This window comes from Cynocephalus volans, chromosome 10 (assembly GCF_027409185.1).
Source record: "Cynocephalus volans isolate mCynVol1 chromosome 10, mCynVol1.pri, whole genome shotgun sequence".
Classification (NCBI taxonomy): Eukaryota; Metazoa; Chordata; class Mammalia; order Dermoptera; family Cynocephalidae; genus Cynocephalus; species Cynocephalus volans.
The window spans coordinates 19077447-19096165 of NC_084469.1; the positions used below are offsets into that span (position 1 = coordinate 19077447).

Sequence of the window (18719 nt, forward strand, 5' to 3'; positions counted from 1 at the left end):
CAACTCAGTCCTTTTAAAGAAAAAAATTGAAACGTAAGGCTGTGTAAGATTTGTTTTTAAACTGTACAGTGTCTTTTTTTTGTATAGTTAACACACTACCAAATGTGTCCTAAGATAGATCTGTCCTGGTGGTATTTTCAGTAAATACTAACCTTGCCTGGGGGGGGGTTGTAAATTGTCATGGAAATTTAAAGCGTGTTCTTGTTTGGTGCACAGCACAAATTAGTTATATATGGGGATGGTAGTTTTTTCATCTTCAGTTGTCCCTGATGCAACTTATATGAAATAATTGTTGTTGTGTTAACTGAATAACTACTCTGCAATTGAAAAAAAACAAACTTGCAGCTCTTTTGTGACATTCTGAATGCTTCTAAGTAAATACAAGTTTTTTTATTAAAAAAAAAAAAAACCAAGATATCGTGTAAAACTTCCTGTACTATTTTTTTCAAATAACTGTACTTTATTCCAAATTTAGACCTATTTATAGTTGGTTAGAGTGAACACCAAGGTCAAGGGTACAGATCCGCATACCAGCCAGCTGCCAAAAAAAAAAAAAAAAAAAAGAAATTAGACCTATTTAGTTATTAGAATCTTCAGTCCAGATCACAGGAATGATTCTGTGGTTTTATTTTTCTGTAAGCAACTGAAAGAATAATTAGGTCATATTTTAGTATGTTTTGAAATATTTAAGACTGATCTTAAAAACAAACCTCTAAGATGATTTGATATACTTGTAGCATAGAGCTCAAATTTACTTGGTTTGAAACTACTGTAAAAAATGAGCAATCTATTAGAAAAATTTGTTTTATTTTTATCTGCCAATGAACTCATTTGAAATTTCCACCTTAGTCAAATGCTTTTTTTTTGTGCAAACAAAAATAGTGATCGATTTTAAATAGTAAAAATTTCCAAATTAATAATAAAAATTATTTCAAAACAAATTTATGGGTAATAAAAGTTAGAACCCTATATGTATGGTGTAGTTACCATACAGTTTAATATATGGCAAAAATGTATACTTGATATTTCTGGACTGTGTTAATTTTTCTGCTGTATTCCAACTGACCAAAACAATGTTAGGAATGAATCTTTATAAACAGGTGCTAATTGATAAGGGAAATGATTTTGTAATGGACTATATATAGGATGTTATTAATGAAGCCATATATTTATGTCTAGATTTAAAATTTTTAAACAATCATTTACTAAGTAATTTTGCTTTGCCTTGAAGAACATAAGCTGTTTCAGTTATACAGATCAGCAAGGTCTTATTTATGGTAAGAAGTATTCCACTGAAATGTTGTATTGTAACATGGAAAAATGTAAATGTTTTTCATGGTTTCTATCAGTATAAAATAAAATTTAATTCTGAAACAAAACCTATTTTTATAAAAGTACTAAGACAATATGTGCCTTTTCACTTTCATTTTCTCACAAATATACATTGGAGTCAGAGACAGCATGGCATGTGATGATAGCATTGCACTGACTTATGTGCTTGTGTATTGTAGTTTTTAAATTCCTCAGTTTTAATTTCTAATGAGGGATTTTTTTTTCTTTTTTGACAGCTGTCCAGTACAGGGATCAAACCCTGGGCCTTGGAGTTATCAGCACATTATGGAAATCTTGATAGATAACATCAACATAAACAAAAGTTCTAGGGTCCTTAATCATTTTTAAGTGTATAAGAAGGGTGGTGGGTTGTGACCAAAAAGTTTGAGAACCACTGCTTTACAGGATTTTTTTGAGTGGTAGATGTAATAGAGTTCCCAGTACCATGCCTGATAATAGTAAATACTTAATAAATAATGGTTATATTTTTTGTCTTGTTTTTTAAAAAACATGTATTTGTTAAACTCCTTAGTCTAATAATTATATTGTTTTGAACTGAATCTGACATAAATCACTTATATGCTATTTTCTAAGTCCCTACAACATACTTTACATATTTAGGACATTGCTGCCTATAGAGACTTGGTATTGAGGTAGAGAAGAATGTTACTTATTGGCTACATAATAGAAAGGAAAGAGTAGCCAGTCAAGGCTCTCCTGTCTTTACCTTTATGTGCACATTGGTGAAGCTGTTTTCAAATTTAGTATTTGGTGGCTGGCTTAACTTGTGGAATTTGGATTTATGAATCTTTCTTTCTCTCCCTTTCACAGGTTCTCCTTCTTCGTCAAGGAAAAGGGGAACCAGCTGTCCCTCCAGCAAAAATAGCAGCCCTAACAGCAGCCCACGGACTTTGGGGAGGAGCAAAGGGAGGCTCCGGCTGCCCCAGATTGGCAGCAAAAATAAACTGTCAAGTAGTAAGGAGAACTTGGATGCCAGCAAAGAGAATGGGGCTGGGCAGATCTGTGAGCTGGCTGATGCTTTGAGCCGGGGGCACATGCTGGGGGGCAGCCAACCTGAGCTGGTCATCCCTCAGGACTATGAGGTAGCTTTGGCCAATGGATTCCTTTATGAGCATGAGGCATGTGGCAATGGCTACAGCAGTGGTCAGCTTGGAAACCACAGCGAAGAAGACAGCACTGATGACCAAAGAGAAGATACACGTATTAAGCCTATTTATAATCTATATGCAATTTCGGTAAGTGATTTGTTGTATGGTTTTCAAAGAGTGGTCTGCACTTTTTAGTGGACTTTTCACTTTTGCTCACTTGTTTTCAGTCATTCATCAGCAAGCATTTTTTCAGGAGCTGCTTATTTCTTAGGCATAAGCTTGGTGATAGACAAAGTTAATATAGAAATCTTGGTCTTCTGGATAGAATCCAGGGAGCTCACAGTATGATGCAGGAAATAGTCATGTAATTATTGTAAGTGGAGTCACAGGTTCAAGTTATTAATAATTGTGTTCCTAAGGAATTTTTAACTTTCTAAAAGATAATTATAACTATAAAATTGTTGTTTATCCACACAAGACTTGGAGCTTATGACTTTTCAATTTTACTTTTTGTTTATTTTGTTTCTGGAAAAAATGAGATGGTTCGAAAACACTTTCTTAACCAACTAACTATTCAGTGTTCTCCAGCTCAGATGCTAGTGCTATGCCCTATCCATAGTACTGTTAACCACTAACATACCTCCACTTTCTTCTCTCTTGCAGTGCCATTCAGGAATTCTGGGCGGGGGCCATTATGTCACTTATGCCAAAAACCCAAACTGCAAGTGGTACTGTTACAATGACAGCAGCTGTAAGGTAAATATTCTTAATTTTTGAATGAAGTTAGAGGCAGAATGTCAACAGATCTGGGGAACATTTGTTGAAATAATGGACTTTCTCCTGATTAGATGTTTTTATTAGGATCAGTATATAGATGCTATCAGTATTAAGGGAACAAAAGTAATATGCAGAGTGGGGAACAAAAACATGAATAGTGAGGAAAAAGAGGTGTTAGTTAATGAGAAAAAGTTTCTATCTTTTGAACTATTAGAATTTGATGGGGTTTTAGGTAAGTCTTTTGACTTCGGTCAGAGTATTTTCCCCAAAATAAACATTGAGAATTATGGGGCTCATTTTAGGGTCAGGTGTGAGACAGCCAAAATATTAAGCTGATTAAAAGCAATCAGGTTTAGTAATTTGAGAGAGCACAAAATCCTAACCAACAGGAAGGTTTAGTAATTAGAAAGGGTTGGCCTTCCTTTCCCTGGCTAGGATTACGAGCCAGCATAGTGATGGCTTTTTTGTTAAAGGATTTTCTTGCCCCTTCAGGAACTTCACCCCGATGAAATTGATACCGACTCTGCCTACATTCTTTTCTATGAGCAGCAGGGGATAGACTATGCACAATTTCTGCCAAAGATTGATGGCAAAAAGATGGCAGACACAAGCAGCATGGACGAAGACTTTGAATCTGATTACAAAAAATACTGTGTGTTACAGTAAGCTACCACTCTGGCTGCTAGACAGGGTGCTGGTGAGGGAGATGACTCCTTGTAGCTGACATTTGGCAAAAGCATCATTGAAAGGCAAGCTAAATGTAGTTATTTTATCCTGTGACCCTGAAGCACAAAATAAAAATTCTAATTAAAATAGTTAACTTTAAGAGTAGTAATAATTTTGTTTTGAAGTCTCACTCAAGTTCTCTGGTAGAGAACTTTCAGGCAGATCACACCATTAGCCTGTAAACAAAGGGGTTTGGCACCAGCCACCTGGGACCAAATAATAATTAAATTGTGCTTGTCCAGATGTGAACAAACATGTAGTGAGTATAGAGTTTACCAATAATCATTACAGAATACTAAGGATTTCCTTGGAGTCAAAGTAAAAAATAAAAAAATAGTAGTGTTGTCTGGGGACGACATGATATGCTACCTCCTTTTTCCTGAAGTTTTATTCCATTATATTGACACGATGGAGAAAGCAAGATCATGAAGTGTGCAAGTGATTCTTGTGGCATGGGTGCAGATTTTTTAATTTATTTTTTAAACCGTTTCCCTACTTTTTATGTCTTTCTTGCTCTTTTTGTTTTGTTTGTTTGAGACATAACCAGTCAGTGGCAGAGGCACATGGTGGTCAATCTGAAAGGGAGAATCTCTTACAAGATTCCACCCAGGGCCTTGGTTGGGAGACCCAGTAGAAAGAAAAAGTGTTCTGGGAAATCCAGGCAAAATGGCCCTCCTGATAACAGCATCTTCCTCTTAGGATACTTTAAGTATTCTCAAAAATTTATCCCCTCTCCCTACTGCTGAGTGTGGCAGGGTAGTTGCCATTATTTGTACCATCTTTACATGCACGTGTTGCACAAAGAGCTGGGAAGGAAGTGGCATCAAAGCTAGATGGTGTTTCATAATTTTTCTTTCTTTTGCACTTTTAAAAAAAGAGAATACATGCAAATGAACTTACTTGTTTGTATTGATGGCTCTAAGGGCTATAAATTAACTCTATTGGGGTATTTTCCCACATCATATTAAATTTAAAAACAAAATCCCAAACATTGATAATTCATAAGTATTTTTAAAGAAATTGATGGTTAGGATACTTTGGTTTTGTTTGCATGTCTTTTTTTTTTTTTTTTTTTTTTAATTTTACACTAGTCATCAAAGTTATATTTCTTGCTTACTTCATTGTTTCCTCTGATTTTTCAAGACTGGAACAAAACTATAAATGTTATTTATTTCCGGCAGCATTTTTTTTCCTGTGTTGTTTTTTAATATGCATTCAAAGGAAATGTTCCACCTTTTTGTAGTCTTTTTTTATTATTATTAATTTACACCTTGGAAGTTGATTCTCATTAAGTCAGATTCCATTGCACTTTTTCCTCATGGGTAGTAAGAACCAATGTGATTAAGCATTTGTGTTCTGTTATCTGAGGCCAGTAACTATCTAGTTCTTCTCAGAGCATGTGAAAGGTTGTCGTAAATGACTACCTAAGTTGAAACCCCTTTCAGAAGAAGAATATAATTACAAGTAAGAAAGAGTGCCCTAAATGGTATAATGTAATGAAGTCAGACAAAATGCATACTTAATAGTTTCAAGATTTTTATTATATAAAATCTGTCCATTCTTACCTGGACAAGTCCCAGGAAAAAGTGGAAGATTTTAAATTTCCTTACAAATGTTTTATTTAAGCAGGTAGCACAATCTACTAATGTTGTTTGATCTGTGTTTGTTATATTGGTTATAATTAATTTTTTTAATTCATGAACTAGCATAAAATTTATTAAATTAACTATTAACTACATTCATCTTGTAAATTACTGTATAAAACTTGTTGACAATGCACTGACTTTAGAAAGCTGTTAATGTACATAAATAGAGTGTAAATAAAATAGTGTTGATGTACTGAAATATGAATTGTATAAAAAGTATTGGTGATTGTATATGGAGTGTACCTGTTTATCTGTAACTATTATCTAAACAAATTAAATACTGTGGATCCCTCTATGTGCTGTTTTTTCTCATACAAGTAAACACATAAAGTCAAATTCTTCAGTCTTTCTGTGATCCTGTTTTAGTTCTCCTACTTGAATAATGCCTATCAGACTTTATAGAGTGGTTGCTCCATTTCTGAGGGAATGGAAACTGTTGAGAGTAGAACGATACCTGCAGTGACCAGATGAATTTGATTTAAATGTGGCTCATATCCCTTTTAGAAAATTATTTTGGAAGGCATTGAAGGGTGGGGGGAGGAAAAGGATAGAGAGCAAGTGGTGAACTGAGGATTGGTGGGGAGGTCCTATGATAGTTTTTATGCACATTAGGAGGTTAGGTGAAGAAGAGGAAAATTTCTCATTTGCATAATGCCTTGAAATGACGCTAGGTTTCTAGGGGTCACTGAGAAACCAGGATATCCCTAGTTGTCTTTCTGGAACATCTCCAAGGAGGCAGTGCTGAGACGAGATGAAGCTTTAGAGCAGTAGGTTCTTCACCCTTAGCCCCTTTTTGTTTACCTATAAAATTTGCATTGCTTAACAGTGGGGATGCATTCTTAGAAATGTGTCCTTAGGCAATTTCCTCATTGTGCAAACATCATACAGTGTACTTATTCAAAGCTATTTTCTTTATTTTTGATTTATGTGCTTTTTGTTGTTTTTCTTACACAAACCTAGGCTATATGGCATAGCCCATGGCTCTTAAGCTACAAACCTATACAGCATGTTACTCCACTGATCAACACAATGTTAATCATCTGTGTATCTAAACAGAAAAGATACAGTAAAAACATAGCATTATAATCTTATAGGACTATGCGGTCCATCGTTGACTGAAGCATCATTATGTGGTATATAAATGCCTGACTGTTTCTTGGAGTTTGATGAATGTGAGATTTTAGCCCCAGGAGATTCAATTCTGTTTGCAAAGGGTTTTTTTTTTTTTTTTTTTACCCCCTTGCTGTACTGATACTAAAATATTTTAATAGCTCTCTGCTCACATTCTCCAAAAAAGGAACACACATTTAAAAAATATAAAATGAAATGTGTTGAACGAGCAGCAGTGGCAGCTTGTTTAACGAAAGGAACAAACAAACAGAAAATGGATCCAAAAAGTTATAAAAAATGAAGCACATTTCCTAAAGTGCCAGTCTGTGTTCCTAGCATTTTAACAGCCTTAGAAGGACTAGCTTATGGAGAAGGACAAGCATTTCGTTTGTAGTTTCTGAATGGCCCTGTAAGTTGAGAGAGGTCTTCAGCCTCCCATCCTCTCTGGTTGAGAGTGGTGATTCCACATGTCTTCTCTCCACCACCTGGTGGCGTTGCTCACTCTGGCTTCTTTCTTAGTTGGTGTCTGCAAATGGATGATTTGCCACATTTTCTCAGTTATTTTAAAGGTTTAAAATAGAATTTTACTGGGACGAGCCAGAATGTGTAACTTGGGAAGCAGAGCTCTCAGTTTTCCTTGATGATGGTTGCTTAGTATTGAAATCACAAAGTCAGAAATGCACACGCTTCTATGATCAGAGACTCATGCAAAACAGCAATGAAAAGAGGCTGTCATTAGGTTTGCCAAACTTCCTGACCAGTGGGAAGCAGGATAGTAGATACGTGTGCAGCAGTTGCAAACTCAAGCCTGTATTACCAGGTTGGTAATAGAATAACGTAAGAAAGCTAGTCTAGCCGTGGCTGAGAATGAGGAGTGGTGGCGACCGTGGTAAGTTCTAGGCATATATCCATCTAAAGGCTCCATCTGATTGTTGCCGTATAAGAATGTGGGCCCCAGTGTTAACCAAATCTTTTTTTTCCTCCTAAAGAGAAGCCAGAAATCCAGATATTAATACAAAACAATCAATTTAGAAATGCAATTAGTTTTCAAAAATTTTAAACATTGTACTGCCCAAATAAAAACTTAACCTGCAGGCCAGGTACAAGCCACTAGTTCATGCCCTCTAGTAACGAGAAAGGTTATGGACTTTGAGCCCATTCAGTCAGAAATCAGATTCTGGCTCTGCTGTTAACAACTGTGAACTAAAACAAGTGCCTTAGACCCTCAGGTGTCTCATGTCGAATGAGAATACTACTTTATTTCCAAAGGTTATTAAAAGTAATAGATCTTAGCCGGGTACAGAAAGAGAAATACCACATGTTCTCATTTATGGGAGCTAAAAATAAATAAATATACAAACAAGCGAGGTGGGGGGAGAAAACAACAATCACAACAATTCCTTGAACTTGTTAAGGCAGGTGAACAGACATGATATTGACGGGCGGGAGGGGAGTGAGGGAAGTGAGAAAGGAATTGGTAAAGGGACACGAAAATCACCTACATTGTATATTGATAAATTAAAAAAAATTTTTTAAAAGGAATAGATCTTGTATATAAATAGGCACAGATCTTTCCTCTTTAGGTTTCGAATAAAGTATTCTTTCCACACTTAGGGAAACAACACATGTATAAAATAACAATGTTATGATCAACTTCATGACTAGTACAGAGGCATACAGGTAAACAACATGTGAGCACCTACTGTGTACAGAACTTTGTGCTAGTTTCCCTGGGGGCAGCAGTTCTCAGCCTGGCAATTCATCAGCATCATCAGTATCAACTAGGAGCTTGTTAAATATGCTGATTCCAGAATCACACCCATTATTTTCATATTATATCTGTGTTCTGTACCTATTTACACCCATATTTGTGAGATCATTCTTTTCCATGCAAAAACTGCATTTTAATAAGTTCCTCAGGGGAGATTCTTTTGTAGCCAGTTTGTACTGGTCTGCAGATTGATCATTTATGGAAACCACTGTTCCAGGGAATGAATCATTACTTCCTGTCTAGTTAGGAAAAGATACGTGTGCACATGTAAGGAGGAGTGATAGTAATCATCCAAAAGCTCCCTAGACATAATTGTCTCTAATGAAGTGCTGACATAGGACGTCAAGCAGTAGGTTGTTGATGAGGTACTTAGGGAAAACTAACTGGAAAAAGAAAGAGTTGTGCCATGAAGATCAGGATTTTATTGTCAGAAGTGTGGCGAGCAGTCCAGCAGTCTAAACAGACAACAAAAGAGCAGAGGCAGAATTCAGGTTATGCATTCCAGAGGCAGGGTAGGCATGTTTGAGCTGAGCTGAAGGTACGTGAGAAGCATAGCAGAAGATAAGGCAGAAACCATGTTTGAAAGCCTCTGAAGTTCAGACCAGTTATAATAAAAGCATTTCACGTTGCCAGGTATTTTGGTATGGTTGCAAGATGTTATCATATGGTTTGCATAAGTTCATACTAACCTATTTTAGACCATTTGTTGTAAACATAAGTTTTGTTTGCTGAAATTTCAATGTTTTGTGTTTTGTTTTCTGTTTTGTTTTGGTGGCTGGCCTGTATGGGGATCTGAACCCTTGACCTTGGTGTTACGACATCACGTTCTAACCAACTGAGCAACCGGCCAGCCCTGTTGGCTGTAATTTAACTTTCTCTTTTTCATACACACAATCCACTTTTGCTGGAATTTCTTTTGATAATGAACTTTAGACCTTACCACAAGCACAAGAGGAACTCATGGATGGATATTAGGCTTAAAGTGCTCCAAGTAAAGGAGAAAAACAAAAGGAGTCAGGCAGGAGAGGGAGAAAAACTAGAAGAGATGTGGACAGGAAGAAGGCATGCCAGAGCCCAATCATAGCTGAGTGCAGCCCAGGAAGAAGTGTGCCTGGTTGGTGGAGGCATCCAAGGCCCTTCTCTGCTGCCACAATGGTTTTTTCAGTGCCACCCTTCAATTCTCCACAGCAGGATTCTCTGCTCCTGATGGCTAAACTCCAGTACCTGCTGGGATTACAAAGTGGGCGGGGGGAGAGGTACTCTCTTATTGGGGATCAGCAGGGAGCTTCCCAGAATGGAGTAGGAGATGCCTGTGGTTGTCGTCAGAGGCCGCTGTAGCCTCATGTTCAGAGCAATCATCTTAGCTGACACCATGAAAAGCAATGGACTGGAAGTCCAGTCCAGTGTTTGCTGTGCACCTTGCAGAATTTTATGACCTTTGCAAATCAATTGCCTTCTCTGTGGCTCAGTTCCTCTTGTGAATTAGGGCAGTAGTCTTCAGCTTTTCTTTTGAAACATCAGGACTGAACCCTTCTTCCAACCATATTTTACCTGAAGGACCAATAGCTAAAGCAGATGAGGTTGGAGTTGCTTGGGTTGAAGTGAGGGTAGGGGTGGAGCTGCCTGAGCAACCTCTGTGGGCTCTGGATCAGATGTCCACTAAAACACCTTTCACCTCTAAGTCAATTGTGCAGAGCTCTCAGAGAATTGTCCCCAGCAAGAGGATTTGGTAGCATTCCCAGGTGAACACTCTCTTTTGGACTGCTGGAAATAATGGTGGCAAGAGGCTGGGCCTTTCCAAAGGCCGTTTTGCTATTCTCTGTACATCTGGGCAGAGGGGAAAAGCCAGCCAACTAGGGTGAAGGCTGGTCAACCTCCCTCCTTGTAGAAACCATAGGTAGTGCCTGGAGCAGCCCACCTGCTGTCTGGCCTCTGTCCCAGGACTGGGCATCTATAGGGAGCCAGTGCCAGGGCATGTGGCCTCTAATTCTTGTACCAGCTAGAGAAAGTTACTGCTGCCACTCCTTGTTGCAGGACTCTGTGGCTTGGAGCTGCAAATAAATGTCTCACTTGGGAGAGATGGGGAAAGGAAGAGAGCTGAGTTTATCACTCATTCATCAAGTGCTTTTTGAGTACCTACTGTGTGGTTTAAAGAATAGTCCTGAGCTTGGAACCAGAAGAAAGCTGGAGAGGGGACTTAGAAATTTAGTGGATTTCTACTATTTGCCAGACTCCAGGCTATGCATGTTTCATTCATTATTTAACACCACAGCTCTATGAGGGATGTATTATCATTGCTTTTTGTAGACGAGGAAGCTGAGACTCAGGTTAAATCACTTGCCCAAGGTGTCACACAGATGTAATATTTCTTTTGGACCTGTGAGGGGATCACAACCGTTGGCTTGGTGTCCTCCGCGCACCATGCTCAGCCAGTGAGCGCACCGGCCATCCCTATATAGGATCCGAACCCGCGGCCTTGGCGCTAACAGCACAGCACTTTCCCGAGTGAGCCACGGGGCTGGCCCCAGATGTAATATTTCTGAGCTGGATTCAAACACAGTTTAATCTGGCTGTTTCTACACCACTGCACTTCCCCCTGAACTGGAGTCTGTGATCCACCACAGAGCAACTCCTGGTAAGACAATCAATCACCCTGAACCTCAGTGTCCCCATCTTTGATGAGGGATGAGGGTCCCATGACCCTGACTACCTTCTACTATTGTGACAAGCACCGAATGAGAAAGTGAATGTGAAACCCTTTACAACCTGTAACACTTGTGCAAGTGCAGAGTACCTATTGTGACATAAGGAAAGGAAGAGGGTGTCCTGAAAGCAGTTCCTCCTCCTGTTCCTGGAAGATAAAAAACTCTAAGCCACAAATAAATAGTCATGCAGTGATTCTTGACATAAACTGACATCCTAGGTTTGTTCTCTTCACCTCTGGTAGCCCAGGGACCTTAGGAGCTAGACTTCGGAGTGTCTCATAGTATCTTAGAAAGTTTACAGGGATGTGATAGTTTCAGTGGCTGATGGGAAAGACAAGGTTTGAATGAGCTATTCGTGGGGAGTCAGCCACCAGCCACAGCAGCCATGCGAGTCCTGGGTCCCCACTGGCCCTCTGCCCGGCCCGGCTACCTGATGATACTCAACCCACTGAAGACAATGCCTTCTTCCTTAAACTGGAAGCTTTTCCTTCTTGGCCTTTCCTGGGAAGGGAGAGAGAACGATTGAGCCTGAGCATTGATCCCCAGGTGTTTGCACCCCAGCAGCCTGGGCTCTAAACCAAATACCACATGTCCATGCGGCCGCAGTGGCAGCTGCCTGCATCCATCCTGCATCCATTAAGTCCTGACTGTGCTGCGTCCTACAGAGGCAGTCCGTGGTCTTTCCCCCTGGGCTTATGAGCCCAGCTTTGGCTTTCTCATCTCTCCCCTTTGATGATAACGGAAATGCTAGGCCTCAGTCCGAAACTGATATAGATCCAAAAAATGAAAAAAAAAAATCATGCTGATATAGTTTGGATATGTTTGTCCTCTCAAAGCTCGTGTTGAAATCTGACCCCCAATGTGGCAGTGTTGGGAGCTGTTTGGGTTATGGGGGCGGATCTTTCATTAACAGATTAATGCCCACCCCCCACTGGGGATGGAGGGCGACAGCGAATAAGATCTCTATTAGTTCCCATGAGAACTGGTGGCTAAAAGGAGACTGGCACCTCCCCTCCCTCTCTCTCATTTCCTTTTGCCATGTGGTCTTGCACCCACCAGTTGCCCTGCCACTTTCTGCCAGGAGTAGAAGCAGCCTGAGGTGCACGTTTCCGAACAGTGAGCCAAATAAACCTCTTTTCTGTATAAATTACCCAGTCTCAGATATTCTGTTATAGCAACACAAAAACAGAGTAATACATATGCCTAATTTGGACTCTGGGGACATAGCCACTATAAATTTGGAGGAAAATCTAAACTCTATAACTGACTTGAAAAGAAATGTTGGAAGTCAGAGCCTGCTACCCTGCCCAGATAATATCCCCTCTGGAAGTGGCAGCTTGAGTACCATGCCTGCAAAAGTTCGGATGAGTCATTTCATCTGTAACAGTGTTTGCTTTGATAGTTTGTGCTCATCTACAGCATAAGCCACGTTCAGCCTACTCCCCGAAGCATCACTAAATTCCAAGCATTAGTGTCTCTCCATGAATCAGCTTCTATGCCAGCTGAGTTGTCCTGACTATAGCAGCCTCAGTCTCAATGAAAGGTCACTCACTGTAGTGACTCAGGTTTCATTGGATCTCACCCTTACCCCCTGTCCCCCACAAAGTCCCTCTCTTCTGCTATTGATGGAAGCCTCCAGAGGGTATCTCAAATGTACTCTTGAACTAGTCCTTTGGCTGCCATGTGGTGCTGCTGCGCAGGACCGCCTGATCTTCCGGATACCCCTCATTGAACACCACCACCATTGCCTCCTAGACTTCATCTCACAGACTGGGCACCAGGGTCCAGAGTATTCCCAGAGTAGAGCTGCTTATCCCCCGCATGTTAGTGTTCTGATGAAATCACTCTTTCCATTTTCATGTGCAACTTCCATTCTCCTTAGGACCCCACTGTGAATCACAGAGGCTAATGGACAGGTGCCACACTGAACTCCGAGTCCCTTCTCCCCTACAACTCTGAAGCTTCACTTGGACCTAGCTTGTCACACCCAACCCTGTTCCCTTAAGAGAGATATCTGCCAGGGGGCCACTCAGGCAGTAGACCGAGCCACGTCTTCCTATCAGTGTTACAGCCAGTGTAAATTTGGAGGAGCTCCAAGCAGCTCCTGATATGGCTTAATCCCACGGCTGAACATGGAGCCACGGCTCAAGCTGGAGTGAAACCCCAATTTACCCTGCAGCCTCATGGAGATTGTGGCCAGACCAGGCCCACAGAATGGAGGGGCAAAGCCACCTAGGGCTTAGGGATTGGGAAGCAGAGTCCCTGGGGAAGACACATGGGGCTGGGGCAGAGCGGAAGCCGAGAGTGAAACACCTCATACAACCAAGCCCCACATGTGGAAACAGCTGTTCAAACTGTAACAAAATCAGGCTGCTCGTGTCAGCCACTGAAGAAGGGGCGGCGTAAATTGAACTTGGGAAACCAGGCTTTTCTCTCAGGATTGCCTATGCGCACGGTAAATATTTAGCCCCAGCCCTGGAATGGTGCCTGGTAATTTCATTCTTTGCTATCATATTTCCTTTTATTCATTCATCCTGCAGACGTGTGCTGCCTGACTCCCTCTGTGTTGCCACCCTTGGCCTGGGAGTCCTGGGGGAGAAGGGGAGCAGAGGTCAGGGAAGGCTTCACAAAGGAGGCACCTTTTAAGCTGGGTTTTGACTGATGTGTAGACTTCATAAGAAGAACCATGCTGGGGGCCAGGGGGTGCAGGGGACAGGATTCCAGGTCTAGAGAACAGCATGTGTCCCAGCCTCTCTGGCTGGCCTGGCTGGAATGGCCCTTAGGAGTCACCCTGAGTTGGGCCAGCCTTTTATGCCCCCACATCCATCAGTCATTGGCTGTGGGCCGCCCCAGAAAGGAGTGTGACCTTGAGGAGGAGGCTCCCTCTCCCTGGAGAGGCTGAGCCTGAAAGCATCTGCACCTGACCGCACTTCACTTGACAGCACTTGCAACTGGAACAAGCCCATCCTTGAAGGGAACTCTGGGCCGTACATCACAGTGTTCACCCCAACATTGAACAGAATGAGAGAAACCCCTGGCGTCCTGGAGAGACTGCGGAGGGAACTGATATTCAAAAGGTTGCTGGCAGGATTAGGTGAGATAACAGGTGTGAAGTCCAATCTGTCCTCCATATCTCTGGGTTCTGCACCCATGGATTCAATCAACTGTGAATCAAAAGTATTCAGGAAAAAAAAATTCCACAAAGTTCCAAGAAGCAAAACTTGAATTTGCCACACACCAAGTACTACATTGAATCTGCACAAATGAAGTGATGTGTAGGCATTGTGTTAGGTGTTATAAGTAATCTAGAGATGACCTAAAGCATACTGGAGGATGTGCATAGGCTATATACCAATACCAGGCCATTTTACATCAGGGACTTGAGCATCCAGGGGTTTTGGTATCCTCGGGAGGTCCTGGAACCAATCCTCCAGGGATGCGGAGGGACAACTGACCTGGCAAAGGTCCTGGCATAACAGAGTAGACGTGCAAATAAGGATAGCTAGGACAGATTGGGGAGATTACAAGGCGGAAGGAATTGGACGAAGAGCATCTAAAGTGAGCAGAGGGAGCTCAGCTCCTTGCTGGTGCCCGGATCCCACTCTTCCGGCCCTTCAGGCTGTGACGTGAGTGAGTGGCTCCAGCCTAGAGGTCCTGCACCTCTTGAGTCTCTCTTTTGTTTGTAAATAAAACCCTAGGGCTGGCCAGTTAGCTCAGTTAGTTAGAGCAAGGTGCTGATAACACCAAGGTCAAGGGTTCGGATCCCCATAACCGGCCAGCCGTCAACGACAACAACAAAAACTCTGGCATCAGGGCCCTCCCTAGCCCATCCATGGCAGCCAGGCCCTGCCTAAGGGTTCCCTTCCGCAAGTGGTGGCTGGAATGACGAAGGAGCTGAGTCACAGGAAAGGACCCCTGGAGGCTCCAGCTCAGCCTGGCGCAAGTCAGGCAGAGACCAAGGAAGAAGGAATAAGATTTTCCTGGCACTGGCCTCTCCCAAGTTGTTAGAAAACTATGGGGAGGAAATCCACAGGCAGACGGGCCTGTCCAGGGCCCTCTCTGAGGCATGACAGCCACACCTCCCCATAGGGAGCCTGATACCAGAACCACCCAGGAGGGAAAACCGCCTGACTTGGCTGCTATTAGTTCCTGGAAGGAATGTCTGGCTCGAGGAGGGGAAGGATGGCCAAGAGGAGGACGGGGTAGTGGCAGTCGCGGTCAGTCAGTCCCTTTCTCCTGCCTACCTTTCTGTCTTGGCCTCAGTTTCCCTGAGGTAAGTGAGATGGGGGTAGGATCGCCAGACCTGCTAAATAAAAATACAGGGCAACTAGCTAACTTTAAGTTTCAGATATCGGTGAGGGTGTGGTGCTAATAACACCAAGGTACAGGGTTCAGATCCCTGTAACAACCAACCACAAAAAAAAAGAAAAAGAAAAAGTCAAATAAACAGTGAATAATGTTTTAGTATAAGTGTGTCCCGTGTAATTTGGGAGATATACTAAAAAAGTTAACTGTTCATCCAAAATTCAAATTTAACCAGGCATCCTGCAATTTATCCTGTATTTTACGTAGATGGGCATAGGCCTTGTGCTGGGGACAGCCTTTAGCAAATCTAGACAGGAGAGGCCTATGGGCAGACAGAGCCAGTGATGGAGAGACGGACACGGGAGAAGCACACTTGGTAATTCTGTGGCTCCTTGGGAAGAGGGAGAGAAAGGGTTAGAGAAAGTGAAATGAAAACTGGACCCAAGCTGGATCAATCCCCACAGCCAGAAAGCAGGAGGGGCCCTGTGTCAAGGAGGCTTTCTTTCTGGAGATGTGGGCTCAGCCTGATTCTACCCCTGACATTCACCCAACAAGGCAGGGACACGAGAACTGCTGACAGCCCTGGGCTCAACAGGCCCCCTTTCTTTCCTCTCATATTTTGGGTGACCTTAGGCAACCCTAGACAAAGGTCCGGCTGGGAAGTCTGCCTCATTGGACTGCTCTGTCCATGGTTGGGATGGGTCCTGGGAGATGTCCCAGAGTGTCTGAGCAGAGAGGTGGCCCCATGAGGGACCTTGTGGTTTCTTCCTTGGATAGGAGGGGGGCTGCCACCCTCCACACACCTGTTGCTCACCACACAGGTGGATTGAATCTGTGCATCGCTCCCCAGAATTCCCCACCCAGAGCTGCTCTGTAGGTCCTACCCATCTTAGATGCTCTAATAAAAAGAATCACAATAATGTCAAAAGACAAAATTACAACAACTTAGTTTAAAGATGTTAATTGGCTTTATTTGAGATTCTAGAATTGAGCAACACTTTATTCCATAAAGTAGAATAAGTGCTTCAATGAGTTGAGCAAAGGGGGTTGGTTTTATAGACAAAAGGTCTTTAAGAAAGCAGAAACACACCAAGGTTCAGAGTTCAATCCCTATACCAGCCAGTACCGGAAAAAAAAAAAAAAAAAAGCAGAAACATACAACAAAAAGTGGATTGGTCATTTCAAAGTTACCTTCCTCCTAAGGTGAGAACAGGGAGACCGAACAACAGAAAAATAACTGGTTGATTAACATCAGGTTACTCTGGGTTACTTTTTGTCCTAAGGATTAAAGGCAGAGGTCACCTCATTATCATGCCCATTGAAACTGGCCTTTTAGTAAATGTGGCTGTCTCTCTCTGCTGATTTCTTGGAAAGTCAGATGACAACTTAGTTTTGGTTTGGTGATGTAGAACTTTAGCAGGGGTGACTCCATTTTGGTTTTCAGTCTGGTCTGCTGGGGCCTACTGCAAGAGGTTAGTCCAAAGCAATGGCTTCCTATAGTTTTTATTTAACATTAGTAAGAACAATTTTTTTTTTTTTTGCGGCTGGCCTGTACAGGGATCCAAACCCTTGATTTGGTGTTATAGCACTGCATTCCAACCAACGGAGCTAACCAGCCAGCCCAATAACTATAAATTACTGAATAATTTGTAATAATTATTGATTATTGATTAATCAAGAATAATTACTGATTCTCTTGGCCAGGAATCTTGTTTCATCTTTACAGCAGCCCTATAAATGCCATCATCATCCCCATTTTACAGATGAGGAAATTGAGGTTCCGAGAAGTGAATTAGGTTAACAAGGGTACCTAGCTAGTCATCAGTGGAAAAGGACTCAGTCTAAGGGTCCAAGCTCTAGTGTCTGCACCCCTCTCCTGGTACTGCTGGGCCCGATGCGTCTGCTCTGTGGTTGGAAGTCTTAGAGGAAGAGCCCAGACTGGGTTTGTTCTCCCTGAATCTTCAGTCCTTGGCACAGAGGAAATAATAGTGTTTGTTGAAAGCCTAAATCTTCCAAAACAGAGCCAAATCTCTTCCCTGTGTCCTGCTCCTCTGTCCCTCTCTCTGTCCTTCCAGACGTTGCAGCAGCCGACACTTGGAACAACCTGAGGAGCATCTCACGTTTCCAGTCTCAGCTGAAACTAGGGCCCCATGAAAGGAGCTGGCCTGTGACTCCTCTGTCCTGTAGCTCTCCTCCAGAGGAAGCCCCTCCCTGGGCCTGCCTGGGCCCTAAAGCTTCATCATTCTCCCTAGAGGAAGTAATGCCTTTGTCCCTAATCAGATAAACAAACAGAGCCTCTAGGACATGTGTAATGTGAGGTGCAGGAGCTGTGCCCCACCCACGGAGACAGACCTGGCCTTCCTCCCAAGGTCACCAGCAAGAACCTGGGGACGGCTAGGCCCAGTGAAGATGGGAGGACCAAGCTTATCCCCTTTTGCAGACGGGTAAACCGGGGCCCAGAGCAGGGAGCCATGCCTCCATGCCAGTAGGGCTACCAGAGTCCCAGCCTCTCCCCACCCCAATACATACAAGCTCAGAGCTTCGGGCTTGCACCACCCTGGGGACACCATTCACAATGTGGTCTCTGTAGAGACTCCCCTGCAGTTTGGTGACACAGCAGCTTAATACGAGTACGTGTGCACACGTGTGTATGCACACACACACGCACCCCACCCCTCGTGACTTTTCTACTCCTCGCCCCACCTTGCACTGTGAGATCAGAGCCACAGGAAGCAGGGCCAGCAAGTGTGCAAACTGAGAGCTAAGATGGGGAAGTTTATTTTCCAAGAATCATCTAAACACATGGGATATATTTTTAGTCCCTGGCTCCGACCAGATGCCATATCTAAGCAGGGGCCAGAGAGAGATGGCCTACTGGGGATAGAAAGCAATGGGCAGAGACAGGGCGGGACAGGATTCCGCAGACCCCACACCCTGCCCTTGGTCACAGATGTCTGATGACTCCACCAAAAGAGAAAGCTGGCCATAGGAGCCAAGGAGGTGCACAGAAGTGACCCCGGGTTCTGACAGGTTCCCTGACCCCTCTCTATATCTCTATACCTCAGCTTCCTCATCCACGCAACAGAAAAGAATACTACCCTGAAAGTGTTGTGGTGAGGCCCACATCCAGCACATAGTAGGCATTCAACAAACATGCTTTATGTTCTGTGCTGGGAACCTAGTAGGAAAGAGCCAGTGACCCTCAGAGAAGTCAGGCTGTGACCAAAACGATCAGCCC

At 42.6% G+C, this 18719-nt stretch overlaps 1 protein-coding gene across 2 annotated transcripts in view; it reads left to right on the forward strand.

The window, feature by feature from the left end:
* Positions 1-4923, forward strand: part of USP32 (ubiquitin specific peptidase 32) — a 181976-nt gene extending 177053 nt beyond the window's left edge. For both annotated transcript variants that reach the window (XM_063109752.1, XM_063109753.1), the window contains exons 32-34: positions 2164-2588; positions 3105-3197; positions 3711-4923. In XM_063109752.1, coding sequence (XP_062965822.1) covers positions 2164-2588; positions 3105-3197; positions 3711-3884 — 692 coding nt within the window. In that variant the 3' untranslated portion in view covers positions 3885-4923. The remainder of the gene's footprint in view (positions 1-2163; positions 2589-3104; positions 3198-3710) is intronic.
* The last annotated feature ends 13796 nt before the right edge of the window (positions 4924-18719 follow it).